This window comes from Meriones unguiculatus, chromosome 1 (genome assembly GCF_030254825.1).
Source record: "Meriones unguiculatus strain TT.TT164.6M chromosome 1, Bangor_MerUng_6.1, whole genome shotgun sequence".
NCBI lineage: Eukaryota > Metazoa > Chordata > Mammalia > Rodentia > Muridae > Meriones > Meriones unguiculatus.
Genome location: NC_083349.1, coordinates 18802090 through 18815808, shown reverse-complemented (window position 1 = coordinate 18815808; position 13719 = coordinate 18802090). Strand labels below are relative to the sequence as shown.

Here is a 13719-nt window from a genome sequence, read left to right as displayed (position 1 = left end):
ACTTATCATGGGAAAGTATCGTCAATGTCACTTACTAGAAGTTGTTGCTGGAACTTCAATCAAGAAAAAAAAAAAAGGAGGATATTACTGCACAATATGAGACTTTTTAAAGAAGCCTAGTCTTTCTGCACAGCCCTGCACAGCCTGGAACTCTCTAAATATACCATAGGCCTCAAACTGATGGCAATCATCCTGCTTCCTCCTAAGAGGTGGTTGTAAGTGTGCACCGCCACGCTCAGCCTGCATCGTGTGTGTGCATCTGTGTGTGTGTGTTTGTGTGCGTACACCTGTATACATGTGTATGCAGATGTGCATACGTGAGTGCGGAGACCAGAGGAGTCTCCAGTGTCATCCTCGAGAATGCCACCTACTTCCTTTCAGACAAGGTCTCCCATTGGCCTGGAACTTGCCAATGACGCTATACCTGACTAACAGTGAGCCCCAAGAATCCTGCCTCTCCGTGTCCCCCACAGTGGGATTACAAATGTGAACCCCCATGCCTGGCATTTGTACACGGGCTCTGGGTATCGAACCTACGGCCTCACGCTTGTGAAGCAAGTGCTTTGCCAACTGACCAAGCTCAGCCCAGGTCCTCAAACGTTCTCCCCTGTGTCTGTCATACCCCTGACCGCTCACTCATCATAGATGGGATTTGAACTGGAGCAAATGCAGGGGGAAGTAAGGTAATTCCCTAGTTCAGAGAAATGTCAACACCACCTATATTCCCAGTTGATTTGCAGAATGGAGGCTGGCTCTGGCCCCCAGAAGAGCTCTCTATGCTGGGTTCTCACAACAGCAAAGGCCCCAGAAAAACTCTCACCTGTGATGGGGGTCATCGTGACGGTGGTGGTGGGAGTGGTGGTGGCGGTGGTGGTGGAGATGGGGGTGGTGGAGATGGGGGTGGTGGAGATGGGGGTGGTGGAGATGGGGGTGGTGGAGATGGGGGTGGTGGAGATGGGGGTGGTGGAGATGGGGGTGGTGGAGATGGGGGTGGAGATTGTGGTGAAGCTTGTCATAGTAGATGGGGGTGGTGTGGAGGAACCACAAATATCGAAGTGCTGCTCCACTGTCCCATTGGAGGTGCAGATCTCCCGGTAGCAGAAAATACCATCCTGGGTCTCGTTAACAATCTTCCCTGCACAGGAGGGATGGATCCATCAACCAAACAGGAAAGACAGACTTTCAAGGCTCCCCCAGTTTATCACATGTGAGGGAAGACTGGAGACACGTTCCAGCGGGACTGTATACCCAGAGCCTCTCGCTTTGAAGGAGCATCATTGAGCATCACAATGAGCACAGAACCCAGATGCCCTAGAGATGCCCTAGAGATGCCCTAGAAACTCCCCATAGGGTACCGCTCCCATTGGAGAAAGGGAACAAAGATACATAGTGTGAGCCCCTCAGGCTTGCTGTACAGCTCAGCAAGCGGAAGCAGGAGAGGGCGTGGACAACAAGGAAGCAGAGGAAGGAAAGCTTCCCCTCCCGAGGCCAGGTCCCATGCGTACAAGAACAGCCCACAGGCTTCCCGGGCTGGGACCTCTAACCCTCTACCTTCTGGAACCCAGCAGGGGGCAGCTCACCTTCATCTGGACTGCAGATGATGTCTGAGGTGTTGGTGCATGTACTGAAAAGCCAAACAAGTGTAAATGCTACAGGTCGGCCCCGTAACCATTCTGCACACAGATGCCACATGCCCATCACCCTGTGTCATGGCCCAAAGTCCCCAGAGTACTGCCCCAAACACAAGCTACAGAGAAACCCACCCACTGTGTTCTAAATGTGACCAGCCAGATGGAGTGAAGCAAGCTAAGAAAAAGCTGATCCAAGAGGATGGGGTGAGCTCAAAAGGCCTCCCCACCCCCCCCAAAAACACCTCCATACTTAAGCTCCTATGACCATATGTGTACATGTGTGATTGGATGTGCAACAGGGTGTGCTGTGCCCTGTATGTATGTATGTATGTATGTATGCACATTGAATGGGCTGTGCATGCATGTGTGGCTATGAGCCATGTGTGTGCTTGCATGCAAATATGCACCTAATACAGAGTGATCATATTTCCATGTGTATGAACATGGGATGTGTGTGTGTGTGTGTGTGTGTGTGTGTGTGTGTGCCAACTTTTCCCAGACCCTGTGCAATGCAGACTCAGTACCAAGACATGCAGATCTCCTCAGTGGGAACAGGATCTCCAGGTAGGTAGCGAGTGTCCTCAATATAGCAGCCACACTGGTCTCCAGAGACGCATTTCTTCTGGTCCTCATCGTAGATGGGCCTGTCCTCAGGGCACCGAGGGTAGCAACCTAGTGGGTACAGGCAATGGGGCTCAGTCCACCCCATCTGGTACCGTCCTTGGAGATGTTCATGTATGAAGACCGAGAGTCAGAAGACAGGGTTTGTGTCTCTCCTGCAGCTAGGGCGTTCTGCTCCCCACATGCCCGCATGGTTCCCACCCATGAGTTAACCTGCTCCTCTGCCTCCCCTTTAGGAGGCGGGACCTTAGCTGGGCTCCCTGGCCCCAGTTCAGTGAGCAGACTGTGGTGAAAAGAACCTTGTTCCTCCAACCAAGCCTCTCAGCCCTTGGGCCCCTCTCACATGCCCCCACGTGTCTCCATGATGGTGGCCCGCAGGCTGACAGGGACCTCCCCTTGGCGGCTATCTCGCTGGAGGGCCCTGCCTGCTCACCCTCCAGGTAGGACACAGAGATGTTGGAGTGGATGCCGTTGAGGGTCCTGCACGTCTCGAAGCTGCGGTTCCCACATGGTTCGTAGTGCCATTCGCACTCGTCTGGGGGGTTGTAGTAATCACAGAATATGGCTAGAGGGGGAGAGGATGGGGACATGGTCAGACTTAGGAGCATAGAAACAGGTGCCCAGGTAAGCCTGAGTCAGGGGACGTGAGCAGGAACGGGACCCGTCCACTCCTACCAACACAACTCTCGCTGTGGCCCGAGAAAGGGCATCTGGGGACAAGAACTGGGATGGTGGACATCCAGTCATCACTTGGATGGGGAAGGAAGGTGCTGTCCACCATGGGCACTCACGGCATAGGTCCGGCGTCCTCCAGTACACACAGGCCTCTGCCTTGGTGCACTCCTGAGCGTAGGAGGCCACGGCGGAGCAGAAACACTCGCAGTCACCACCCGTGTCACAGGAGCAGGAGTCATGCACACAGGCCTCATAGAAGACCGTGGGGTCCACCTAGGAAGAAGACTTTCATGTGCCCATGGCCCACACTGCCCACAGAGGGCCTGGAACTCAGGATGCTGAAGCTGGCCCACACCCCCAGTGCGGCTGATGGAGCTGGTTCAGGCCACCCTAGCCAGGAGTTTCGTCACCCATACCCTGAGTACCTCGAGATGACCATCCTAAAACTGGTCCTCCCCCTGCTAGCTTCTAGGCCCTAACAAAATAAGTCCTTTATCTCCCTCCCTGGTGATCATGCAATCAGGGCAGAGGAGGTCAGGTTCCAACCAGGAATCTCAGAGAGAAAGGCTTACCAGCTAATTACCAGCTCAAAGAACAAAGTGCACAGAGCCGGAGGAAAAAAATACCTCATAGTGGTACAGCAACATGCCTCTACGTGTCCTTAACCCATTCGGAGAGGCCAGGAGCCCAAAAGCAACCACAGTAAGACTAATAAGCCACACCCCTCTCATGGCCACAGTCGTGCTTACCAGTCTCTCTCGGTGGCCCCCAACCATGGCCCTGAACACAACTATAACACACCTATAGGTGGGACTTTGCCTACGGAGCCCTTTGCCCATGCCCACAGTCCACCCATACCCGTGCCCCCCGCCCATACTTGTTTGTACATTCCCATGGACCACCCACACATGTGCCACTGCCCACGCGGGTGGCCCCACTCAGGCGTGCAGCCCTGCCCGCTTTGCCGCGACCCTACCCACGCCTGCAGCGCCAACCTACCTTGCTGTGGCACGCTTTGAACACACGACTCTTGATGATGCTGCACTGCTTCTCTGCCCAGGAGCGACGGTGCGGGTTCAGGCTGCAGGGGTCTGGGGTGTGGCTCACATCTGGGCAAGTGGAAGCCTCCTTCCAGCTATTCCCAAAGTCCAGCTCGCTGGTCACCACCATGTGGTCCCGAGTGGTGAAGTCGTTTTTGGTCTGGTAATCAAAGTTCCCGCACAGACCACATACCATGCCCTGCAGGAGGAAAGACGGGAATCTTCAGCTCGAGAAGGTCTTCGGGTGGGTGACTGCGGCACCCACAGTGCCTATGCTGGGGGCAGCCCAGGGCGCAGCTGGCATCTGGGTGGCTCACCTTGTAAGAGGGAGCCAGTTTGATGAAGATGGTGGTCTTCTTGTCCCAGATAACGATGATACCAGAGCTGGCCTCCACCACCAGGTACTGGCCCACTTCCCGTGTGATATAGGGCACGTGATGCCCCTCTTCCAACTGCTTCACCACGCGGTGTTTATCCACCAACTTCAGCTCTGTCCCCTGTCCAGAGGAAAGGCGGTCAGGGCTGTGTCCAAGGGCGCCCCAGGGCCTTCCTGTCCCAGGAACCAGCAGTACTCACCCCTATAAAGATCTTTATGGCCTTGGAGCAGGTGACGCCAGTGGTGCCACAGGGGACATTCTCGGTGATAATGCTGAAGGAGCCGGTAGAGTTCTGGCCGCAGTAGTCCTGGGGCCAACACGACGGTGTAAGTCCAGAAGGCCAGGACACAGATGCCTACCCTGGCTGGCAAGGCTAAAGCTACCTCTCTGAGTTGAAAATGCTCGGCCCTTCCCCATCTGAGATGGGAGGCCCTAACTCAAACCTCCTCCAGCCAGATCTTCTGTGGTCTAGGAATGATGACGGCACACAAAGGGCACAAGGGGTAGTAGCTGGGCCTGTCTACACACACACACACACACACACACACACACACGTGAGAGAGAAAGAGAGAGCAGGCTTTCTCAACACCCCCATCCCCATGCCTGGGTAAGGCAATAGAGGGAGGAAAGGGGTTTATTACTCTCTCTGTTCGTTGCTGGGAGCCCAAATCCTGGCAGTGTGGGTTCCAGGATGAGGAAGTGTTGGCCCGTCCCACCCCAAGGGCCCTCTCTCGTATCTCAGGGCAAGCCTCTTCCTGGAGGGGTCCACAGTCCCACCTGGACAGCCACATAGGAGCAGTGTCCATCAAAGTCGTAGTGCTTCCCGTCGAAGGTGATATAGTGGCCGCTCCCATAGATGGAGCAGGTGCTGTGGCACGCATAGCGGGTGCACTCCCAGCGCCCCTTCTGACAGGTACTGGAGAGAAAAGCAGAGGAGCCTGAAGGGGCCTGAGGGCAAGACTTCCACCTGCTCTTGGAGAGCAGCTTGGGTGAAGCCCTGGACACCACGGAGATAGCTCCTGAGTTGGTCCATCTAGGAAAGCTGCAAGCACCTGCCCTGGCCTAAAAGTCACCTGCCTCCAGGACAAGGGGTAGACACAAGGCTTGGCCCATCAACAGAGCGGGGACCACCTTGTATCCCCACAAAAGCAGCCCGCTCCCTCCAGGGCAGCCCAACTGGGCCAGCTCACCAGGTGTTGTTACAGTCCAGACTGATCGTCGCCCCAGGATTATATAGGTCTTTGTTGTGGATGCAAGGACAGTCCTTCTCCTCCACACATTTACCACGGCCATCATCCAGCAACCCATCGGGACACACGCAGCCACTGATACACTCTGTGTTGTACTGGAATAAGAAGGGCTCAGATGAGAACCAAAGCTTCCTTAAGGGGTCAAATGTAGATGCCCACGTGAGGAGATCTAACAGTGTCCTGGACCGCCCCCCCAACTTCTCTTCCTCTCTCCTAATCCCCCTCCTGTCAAGCTCATCCTGGTCAGGGAGACCAAGTAGGGCTGCTGGTCAAGGTCCCTAGGCTGTCCTCTGCCACTTCGGGGGTCACAGGGAGTATCTAAGACTCAGCCTCCAGCTCAGTGAATTGGCGGTGTAGGGGTCCGCCTTTTCCTCCACAGGGTACTCAGGCATCCAGAGAACCCTCAACCAGCCCGCCCACAGCAGCCCTCGCTGGCACTCACATAGCCAGCCACCAATGTCTGGCAGCTAGTGGGGCGGGGTTTCCGGGTGGCCAGAGCGGTCAAGTTGTTGCAATCCACAAGGATTTTGGGGGACACACAGCCTGTGGGGTGGAAGAGTCTGTCTTAGCTTAAGGTGAATTCAGGGTACCAGGTAAGTGGGGAGGGGAAACAAGACTCAGTGGGCCTACACAGTACGCATCCACTTACTGTGGCCGATCAGTTTGACCTGGGTGCATTGCAGCCTCCCGTTCCGGCAGACGCTATGAGGGAGAAGTGGGAAGGGATGAAGGCGGCCCAGTCTGTCCCCACACAGGACAGACGCCAGCCAGGCCACTCTCAGAATCTCACCCCTGGCACCTCTGCACCATTTGAGAGCCTCAGGTCCCACAGGGAGATTTCGAGCCCTCCCCCCACCCCCACTCCAGCCGCCGCATTTTTTTCACTTGGGGCAAAGATCCAAGAGCAGCCCCCTCCCCACTCCGTGGGCCCGTTGCCAATCCAGGACACTCACCAGCGCTCCTCCTGCCTCAGAATCACATCTCCTGCCTCCAGGTACAGACCGTGGTGGTAGCAGGAGCACTTAGCCAACGGCACGCAGCGGCCCTTCTCGTCCATGAAGGTATGGTCAGGGCAGCCACAGCCTTCCACCGGTGCAAATCCCTTGAGGCAGTGGCTGTCACCCTCCGAGAGTGAGCGGCAGGTCTGCTGGCAAGTGGTCAGGTTGTACAGGAAGATCTGCGAGCCGGGGCAAGCATGCACATCTTTGTCTGCAGAGGAAACCACGGGCGTAAGGGGCAAAGGGACTGACTCCATGTTCTCTCCCTATAGGCTGTCCCTGGGCCAGAAGGGCGGGCACCCTGGAAACCCCTCCCAGGCCCCTGGACTCAGCTGCCACAGCCGTGGCTACCCCATAGCCCGTCTCGGCAGAATTCTGCTCCTCGCTGCAAGCAGAGAGCCTGAAAAGCCAGGCGACTCTGCCGCTTCCACTTCCGGCGAAGCCAGGTGGCAGCTACAGGGAGCTGGGCCCCTCCCTGGCCTGAGTGTGGCCAGGCCTGGAGTTCTGTCCAGACAGCCATCTTAGAAAGCAGCCAGTGGGGAAGCACTCACTGCAGACACGCTCCCGCCAGCCCCACAGCATGACACCCTTGGCCGCGCAGGCGCGGGCATAGGAGGAGAGGGCGGCGCACATGCAGTCCTCGTTGTTCTGACAGTTGCACGTGTCATATTTGCACCTCTAGGAGGGAAAGCAAAGTAAGAGACAGTGAGGTGAGGAGGCCGGGCGCATGGCCCCGGCACCCTGTGCACCCAAGTGAACATACGTTGTGCATGCCTGCCAGCACACACGCACACACACACCCAGCCACTCACAGGCTCAGCCAGGTGCCCCAGCAAACTTTTCCGGCTCTGGGGACACTGCATGCAGCATGGAGTGTGCAGGGTCGGGGGTGGGGGGTGGTGAAGTCACCTTGTAGTAGTCAGTGGGATCCACAGCCAGATGGCACCTGGCAAACGGGGTCTCCGACCTCTTCAGAAGGGAACACCAGTGCTCAGCGTAATTGGCTGGGGAGTGGGTCGGAATCTTAGCATGGGCCAGGCTATACCTAAAGCCTCACATACCCTAAGCCTAAAGTCTGATCGCCCAGGATGGAGGTGACATGGTCTCCTGTGCGACCAAAGCCAGACCCCCCCTTCCTTCCTCCCTTCATAACAGAGCTGATGAGACCTCTTTGCATAACACCCACCTCTCCCTTTCTCAACCCAAAGGGGTTAGAAATCCCCAAAATGGAGGCCTGGGTAGGAAGGCATGTCATCCTAGCATTAGGTCAGGCCTAGATGAGATCCACTTAGCAGTTAGCCTACCCAACCCATCTACTTTGTCTCTTGGAAATCTACCACCGTGGCACCATTCTAAACTAGCCAAAACAGCAGGTGAATGTGCTGGTCCCCATCCCATGAGCCATGCGACCTCCACCCATCCCTCACCCGCGTACCATGTCCCCATTAGGAGCCCCATCTGCTTTGAGGCCATACTGGTCAGGATTGTGTGTCAAAACAATGCCGCGGACAGCAACCAGCTCCCCCTGAGCCTTACCGCTCTCAATGTTGAGGGAACAGGGGTCATCTAGCCAGTCCAGCTTGTCATGGCAGCTTGACTGGGCCTTCCAGGTATTGGCGAAGCCAGAACCCGTGGCCTCCACCAGCCCGCCGGATGTCATGAAGTCGTCACTTTCCAGGCCATTGAAGTTCCCACAGAGACCTAAAGGACCAGGACAGGATTAGGAAGGATCTGGGGGATGACAGGGGGCACAATCCTCACGGGGCTTCTTCAAGGACAGGACGGGAAAGGACCACTCACCCTGCACCTGTCCCTGGGCAGCCTGGTCCAGAGTCACAAAAAGTTGCATGACTGGAACCAACTGGACCTGCAGCCGCAGCCCAAACACCGTGTTCACCACGATGTGGTAGGAGGAGGGTTGGAAGATGGAGAAGCTCGCTGTAAGACAAGGACGTGGTGAAAGGTAGCAGGGCTCCTTGGTTCCACCTTACTAGGAGGGCCTGTGCCCACCATCCCCCTACCACACCAGCAGGGATCCAAGGATAGAGACTGCCTGAGCACACCAGCCTCCTGGGCCCAGCCTCTTGGGCTGTCTGAATCCCAGCTGGCTCTGATGACTGGTAGCAGCTCAGGGTCCCTCCCCGAGCCACTCACCTGCCACGTGGGGCAGGGTCACCTCCAGCTCATTGAGCAAGACGCTGCCACCTGATTTGAAGGCCACCACCTGCGAGAAATGTCGAGAGGGCATAGATCTGAGAGGACGGGCGTGCAAGACCCAGGAATGCCGGAAAGGAAGTGCGTGGGAGCACTCACATTCTTCTTGTTGTCAGTCAACAGTACCACGGTCTTCAGGCAGGTCTGCTTGTCTGTAGAGCCACAGGGAGCCAGCTCACCCAGGAGAGCAAAGGACTCATTATGGTCGCCCTGAATGGGAAAGGGCGGTAAAGTTGCTGACAGCCTCTTTTCACCCTGTTTCTAACAGCAGCAGCAGCCGTCATCCCAGAGTCAGCCTTTCCATCCTCCCCAGAAGACAGAGGGCCCCCAGCTCCATCCAGGTAGCCCGGCTGGCCTACCTTGGTCAGGACATAGTAGCAGTCCCCATGAAAGGTAAACTTTTTCCCATCAAAGGTGGTGATGTGGGAGCCACCTTCCAGGGCACAGGTCTCCGGGCAAGGCAGGTCTTTACAATCCCAGCGACCAGCTTTGCAGACACTGCGGGGAAGCAGGGCACAGGGTCAAGATTCAGTAACGCCCCAGTCTGTCCGACCTCCAGCCTCTATGCCCTGAGACTCACCACTGCTCACAGTCATTGGTGATCTCCTGGCCTGGTCTATAGAGGTGTCCGTGCAGCTTGCAATGGCACTGGCTCACGGAGATGCAGCCGCTGCCCGTGATGTCATCATACACCGTGCCTGTGATAGCCAGAAGTGTAAACTTACCCTGGCAGCCTCAGAAAGGGCCAGTCTCCCCTCCCCCCAAGATGAGGCTGCCAGCCAGACCTCGACCCACAGGCATCTGGACCCCTGATCTGTCAATGAAGATTCTCATCTCCCAGCCCCTAAGGCTCATGGGAGGGAAGAATTCCAACCCCTCTTGCCTGTTCCCCATCCAGTCTCTAGGACAAGGGACTTCCATTGCACGTACCTTCTGGGCAGAAACAGCCATCCATGTAGTGTTCTTCACACAAGCTACTGACCTCCAGATGCGAGCAGGTGTCGACACAGGGCGAGCTGCTCTCCAGGTACACCATGTTACCAGGGCATTTCTTGGCTAAAAGCAAAGTCCACTCCATCAGTCCACACACAAGGAGCTAGCAGAGCGCCGAGGCCACAGACAGACAGATACAGTGTCTGGGTGCTTGTCACAGACAGGGCTCCCAGCAGGGGCTCCCTAAACCCGGGGACACTAAGGCTGAGCACACACGGGGGTCGCCAGCTACTCACGGCAGAGCGAGGCGGTCCTCCAGTTCTCAGGTCGGCCGCCTGCGTGGGAGCACTGGCGGGAGAACTCAGCGAGGGTGCTGCACTCGCAGGCGCCGCCCTGCGCGCACCGGCAGCGGTCCTGCATGCAGGCGCGCACATACAGCTCCACAGGCACCCGGGCCTGGCAGTCCTCGAAGGCTTCGGAGGTCAGCAGCCTCTCACATTCGGCTCGCTGAAGAGAGGAACATGAGCTCGGACAGCTGTTCACACCCCTTTTCCCTCCCCTCAGAATGTGGGGATCCCCCAACAAAGACCACCAGCAGGTACAGGTTTCCTGAGAGCGTGGAGTTCCCTAGAGGTGACTCACGTGTTCAGAGCAGGACTCGGGCTCTGGCACTGCCTCGGGGTCCTGACATTCAACCTCAGGCTTGTTGATCTTCTGCATGTTCCCAAAGTCAATGGCGCTGTAGGATATGCCTAGGGACACAGCTGGTCAGCAGTGGTCCTCGGGAGCCAAGAGCCTGCAGCCACACCCATGTCTCCCTCCCAACAAGCCCAGCTTAGCACTCACCTTCAGAGAGGAACTCATTATAGGTCTGCATGCCATTGAAGTCTCCACAGAGGCCACAAGTGTGGTTCTGGAACCGGCTGTCCAGCTCTAGCTGTTGGAGGGGGAAGGGAGGGCAGGTGAGCAGGCCTCAGGGCCCAGCATAGCTTCTAGAGCCCCTAAGTCTAGACAGTTTCTCAGACAGGGCGGGTGGGAAGGAGGGCAGGGGTCAGCTACTAGGAAGGACAGCTTGGAGACAGCTCACTGCAGGCATAGCACAGCGAGCCTCTCCTAGGTCAGGCCAGTGGAGGCTCTGGTGCCAACCACGGTCTCCAGCGGCTTTCTCCACCACACAGGATCTTACTCCGTTTGTGAGGTATGGGCACCCCACCCTCTTGCCCTTCTGTGGAGCCGTCAGACATCTGGCCAGATAGAGGAGCCCCACCACCTCAGAGCCCAGGATGCTGGTGCCCACCATGAGTGCATCTTCCCGGTTCCACATGAGGGAGAGGCCAGCACGGGAGTAGACCTTGGTGTAGGCGTCATTCTTCTCAATGAGTAGCCCAGAGCTGTAGTGCGGGGTGCTGACCCTGGTGGGGGGGGGGTCACTATGAAGTCACTCACCAACCCACCATCCCAGAACCGACCCACTTGTCCTCCTGAGGGCTCTGCTGTCCGTAGGGTGCTGAGGCGATGGGCATTATCTGGGTGAAGTCAGTCCCAGCCTGGCTCCTTACTTGGCCAATCTGTTCTCAACCAGAGCCACAAACTGACTTGGCCAAGCTCCAGAAGGAGGCCAGAGAGCCCTTATCCCGGGCTAGGTGGATTTCCTTGGGGCAAAGCCAGGTCCTTCTGCCTATTTCCCTTCCCATGATCTCTCTGAGTCCTGGACAGAGGCCTTCCCAAGATCCCTAAAGGCAGTGGGTCTGGGATATGTTGGGAACTGAGCCCCCAGCCCTCTCCAGACCCTCTGTTCAGAGGTATTTTCTCACAGAATCTGCCAACCTCTCTTTAGCCCATCACCCTGGGGTGGGACTGCCAACCTCTCTTCAGCCCATCACCCTGGGGATCCCTATGCCAGAACCCCATCTCACTCCTGTGCTAGCCTGGAACTGCCACACCCTAGCCCCTCAAACCCCCATCCCTAGTGACCTCTGCTATACCCAAACCACACATGACAGCATGACCCAGGTAGACCAAGCAAGGTAAGGGAGCACTGGGAGAGCCTAAAGCAGGAAAAGAGCAAATCCCCAGGCATGAACCTGTAGGACAGGAATGTATTTAAGAGGACCTCATTGTTACTGAGACAATGCAGGGAACAATGGTGCTGGGCAAGCAACCTCCCCTTCTGAGCCTCTGCAACTTTACCCTGGGGGGCATGTTCTAGGAGCCACCAGCCACATGGCCCCCAGGGGAAGTCTGCAAGGGACTCAGAGGGGACTCATCATTGTGGAAAGAACCCATGGCTTAGCTCAACCCTCAAAGCATGCCTATTAGCCGTGTACCAAGGCAGAAGAGGGTATCCTGGAAGCTGGCTAGTTTGTTCAAATAATTCAGGGTCAAACTTGCTCCAAGGAGCCAGAGCATCCCCCTGGCTGCTGGGACACGGGAGAAAAGTATTTATCCCACTCACATGGCCCCGTTCACCACTGCCAGCTTGTGGGTGAGGTAGATGACATCATCCTTAATGGTGATCAGGATGGACTCTATCCGGGAGTGACCCCCGGCCTCGCCCAAGCCCCTCTTAATGTGTACAGCAAATTCCTTGTAGGAGTCTCGGCAGTCAGAAGCAAAGTTGTAATCACAGAGGCCAGGGAATCGGAAGACATCGCCGTCAAAGGTTTTGTAGTGGAAGTCGCCCCAGGTGCTGCAGACATGGTTTCGGGTTCTGGCTTCTGGGAGGACAGACGGGACACAAAGTGAGACACCCAAGATCAAGGAGGGCCTCCCTGGGCCCACTCACCAAATTAACCCCAGAGCTCCCTCTGGGGTACCCGTCCAGGGCTCCAGACCAGGATTTCTGGCCAAGCTTGCCCCCCATACAGAAGCAGTCTGTGCTAAGAGACTGTCAGTCAAGGAGCTAGCTAGTCTGGAAGCAGAGAATAAATGCGGAAGGGCCTTTCAGGCAACCTGGTTGTTCTGTCCGGATGGCCGGTGTATACCTATTTGTCACTGCTCAGCCTCTCTTCAGTTTCATCGTCATGCAGTGCATCGTCATGCACTGCCACAGGTTCCTGTCTAAATTCCTCTGAGACTGAGCGTTTTTCTTATTTTCATTTATGTGACTTTCTAAGGCTTGTATCTTATCAATTCACTTTCTACATCTAGCACAAAAAAGCCTCAACCAATGCCCCATTTAGCCCCCTCCACCCACCCCTTGGCCTTCAGAAATCCCCAATGAGACACCCCCCATCCATAGCTTTGTCCTGACGGGACAGAAATTCCCCATGTGGACATGCAGCCCATTCTCCAGAGGCGCTGTCTTTGCCAACAGTCCCCACACCTGGAACCGTCCTAAGCTTGGCTTCTTCTAGACATCCAATTCTTCCCCTACTCCCCGGGGACAACAGTTTCCCTGGAGATTGCAGCTTCTCATCCACCTGGTGCAGGACCCTCAGCTTTCAACCTCAGAGCAGTGGCGAGAGACCTAAGACCCAGTCCAACTGGAGAGGTCCCTCCTGGGGACCCCTTCTGTTCCAGGAGCCCCTTGTTAGCCGCTCTGGACTGCCCAGCCTTCCCCTCCTCAGGGTGCTCTGCCTGTTCCCTCGCCCAGACCACCCATCCCCTTACCTTTCTGGAGCTCCGAGCCCTTGGCTAAGGCCAGGACTAGGCACACCACCAGGCGAGCTAGTGGCAGCCCCATGGTGGCTCCGGAGGGTGGCACAGGAGAGCATCCCAGGGCAGGGGTCCAGGACTTATATGCCTAGCAAGCATCTGAGGGCGGGAGGACGAGGGAGGTGCGGAGGGTGGGTGGGGCATTTGCCGAGTTATCAGGAAAACAGCTGTGGGGGCTCCACGGTCCCAGTGAGGAAATATTGATTCAGGTTATCTGGGTTTATCTTTATATGACTCCCTGGGTAAACTTGGCCTTCCTCAGGATGTCACAGCCCCAATTATCCCAATGCCAGCACACACCCCAGGCGAACGCCATTCCTTTA

The 13719-nt window shown here is 56.5% G+C and overlaps 1 protein-coding gene across 1 annotated transcript in view; it reads right to left on the bottom strand.

Moving 5' to 3' along the window:
* Positions 1–13435, bottom strand: part of Muc2 (mucin 2, oligomeric mucus/gel-forming) — a 31312-nt gene extending 17877 nt beyond the window's left edge. The window contains exons 1-28 of the mRNA XM_060382773.1: positions 13352–13435; positions 12195–12456; positions 11037–11151; positions 10586–10676; positions 10382–10491; positions 10036–10246; positions 9737–9862; positions 9387–9504; positions 9166–9304; positions 8906–9016; positions 8747–8816; positions 8393–8530; positions 8129–8293; positions 7502–7596; positions 7144–7270; positions 6548–6803; positions 6244–6296; positions 6037–6137; positions 5535–5689; positions 5122–5260; positions 4544–4651; positions 4285–4464; positions 3927–4166; positions 3044–3200; positions 2686–2817; positions 2156–2303; positions 1581–1624; positions 913–1135 (exon numbers count right to left, since the gene is read on the bottom strand). Of these exons, the coding sequence (XP_060238756.1) occupies positions 913–1135; positions 1581–1624; positions 2156–2303; positions 2686–2817; positions 3044–3200; positions 3927–4166; positions 4285–4464; positions 4544–4651; positions 5122–5260; positions 5535–5689; positions 6037–6137; positions 6244–6296; positions 6548–6803; positions 7144–7270; positions 7502–7596; positions 8129–8293; positions 8393–8530; positions 8747–8816; positions 8906–9016; positions 9166–9304; positions 9387–9504; positions 9737–9862; positions 10036–10246; positions 10382–10491; positions 10586–10676; positions 11037–11151; positions 12195–12456; positions 13352–13424 (3887 nt within the window). The 5' untranslated portion in view covers positions 13425–13435. The remainder of the gene's footprint in view (positions 1–912; positions 1136–1580; positions 1625–2155; positions 2304–2685; positions 2818–3043; positions 3201–3926; positions 4167–4284; positions 4465–4543; positions 4652–5121; positions 5261–5534; positions 5690–6036; positions 6138–6243; positions 6297–6547; positions 6804–7143; positions 7271–7501; positions 7597–8128; positions 8294–8392; positions 8531–8746; positions 8817–8905; positions 9017–9165; positions 9305–9386; positions 9505–9736; positions 9863–10035; positions 10247–10381; positions 10492–10585; positions 10677–11036; positions 11152–12194; positions 12457–13351) is intronic.
* Between the last annotated feature and the right edge of the window lie 284 nt (positions 13436–13719).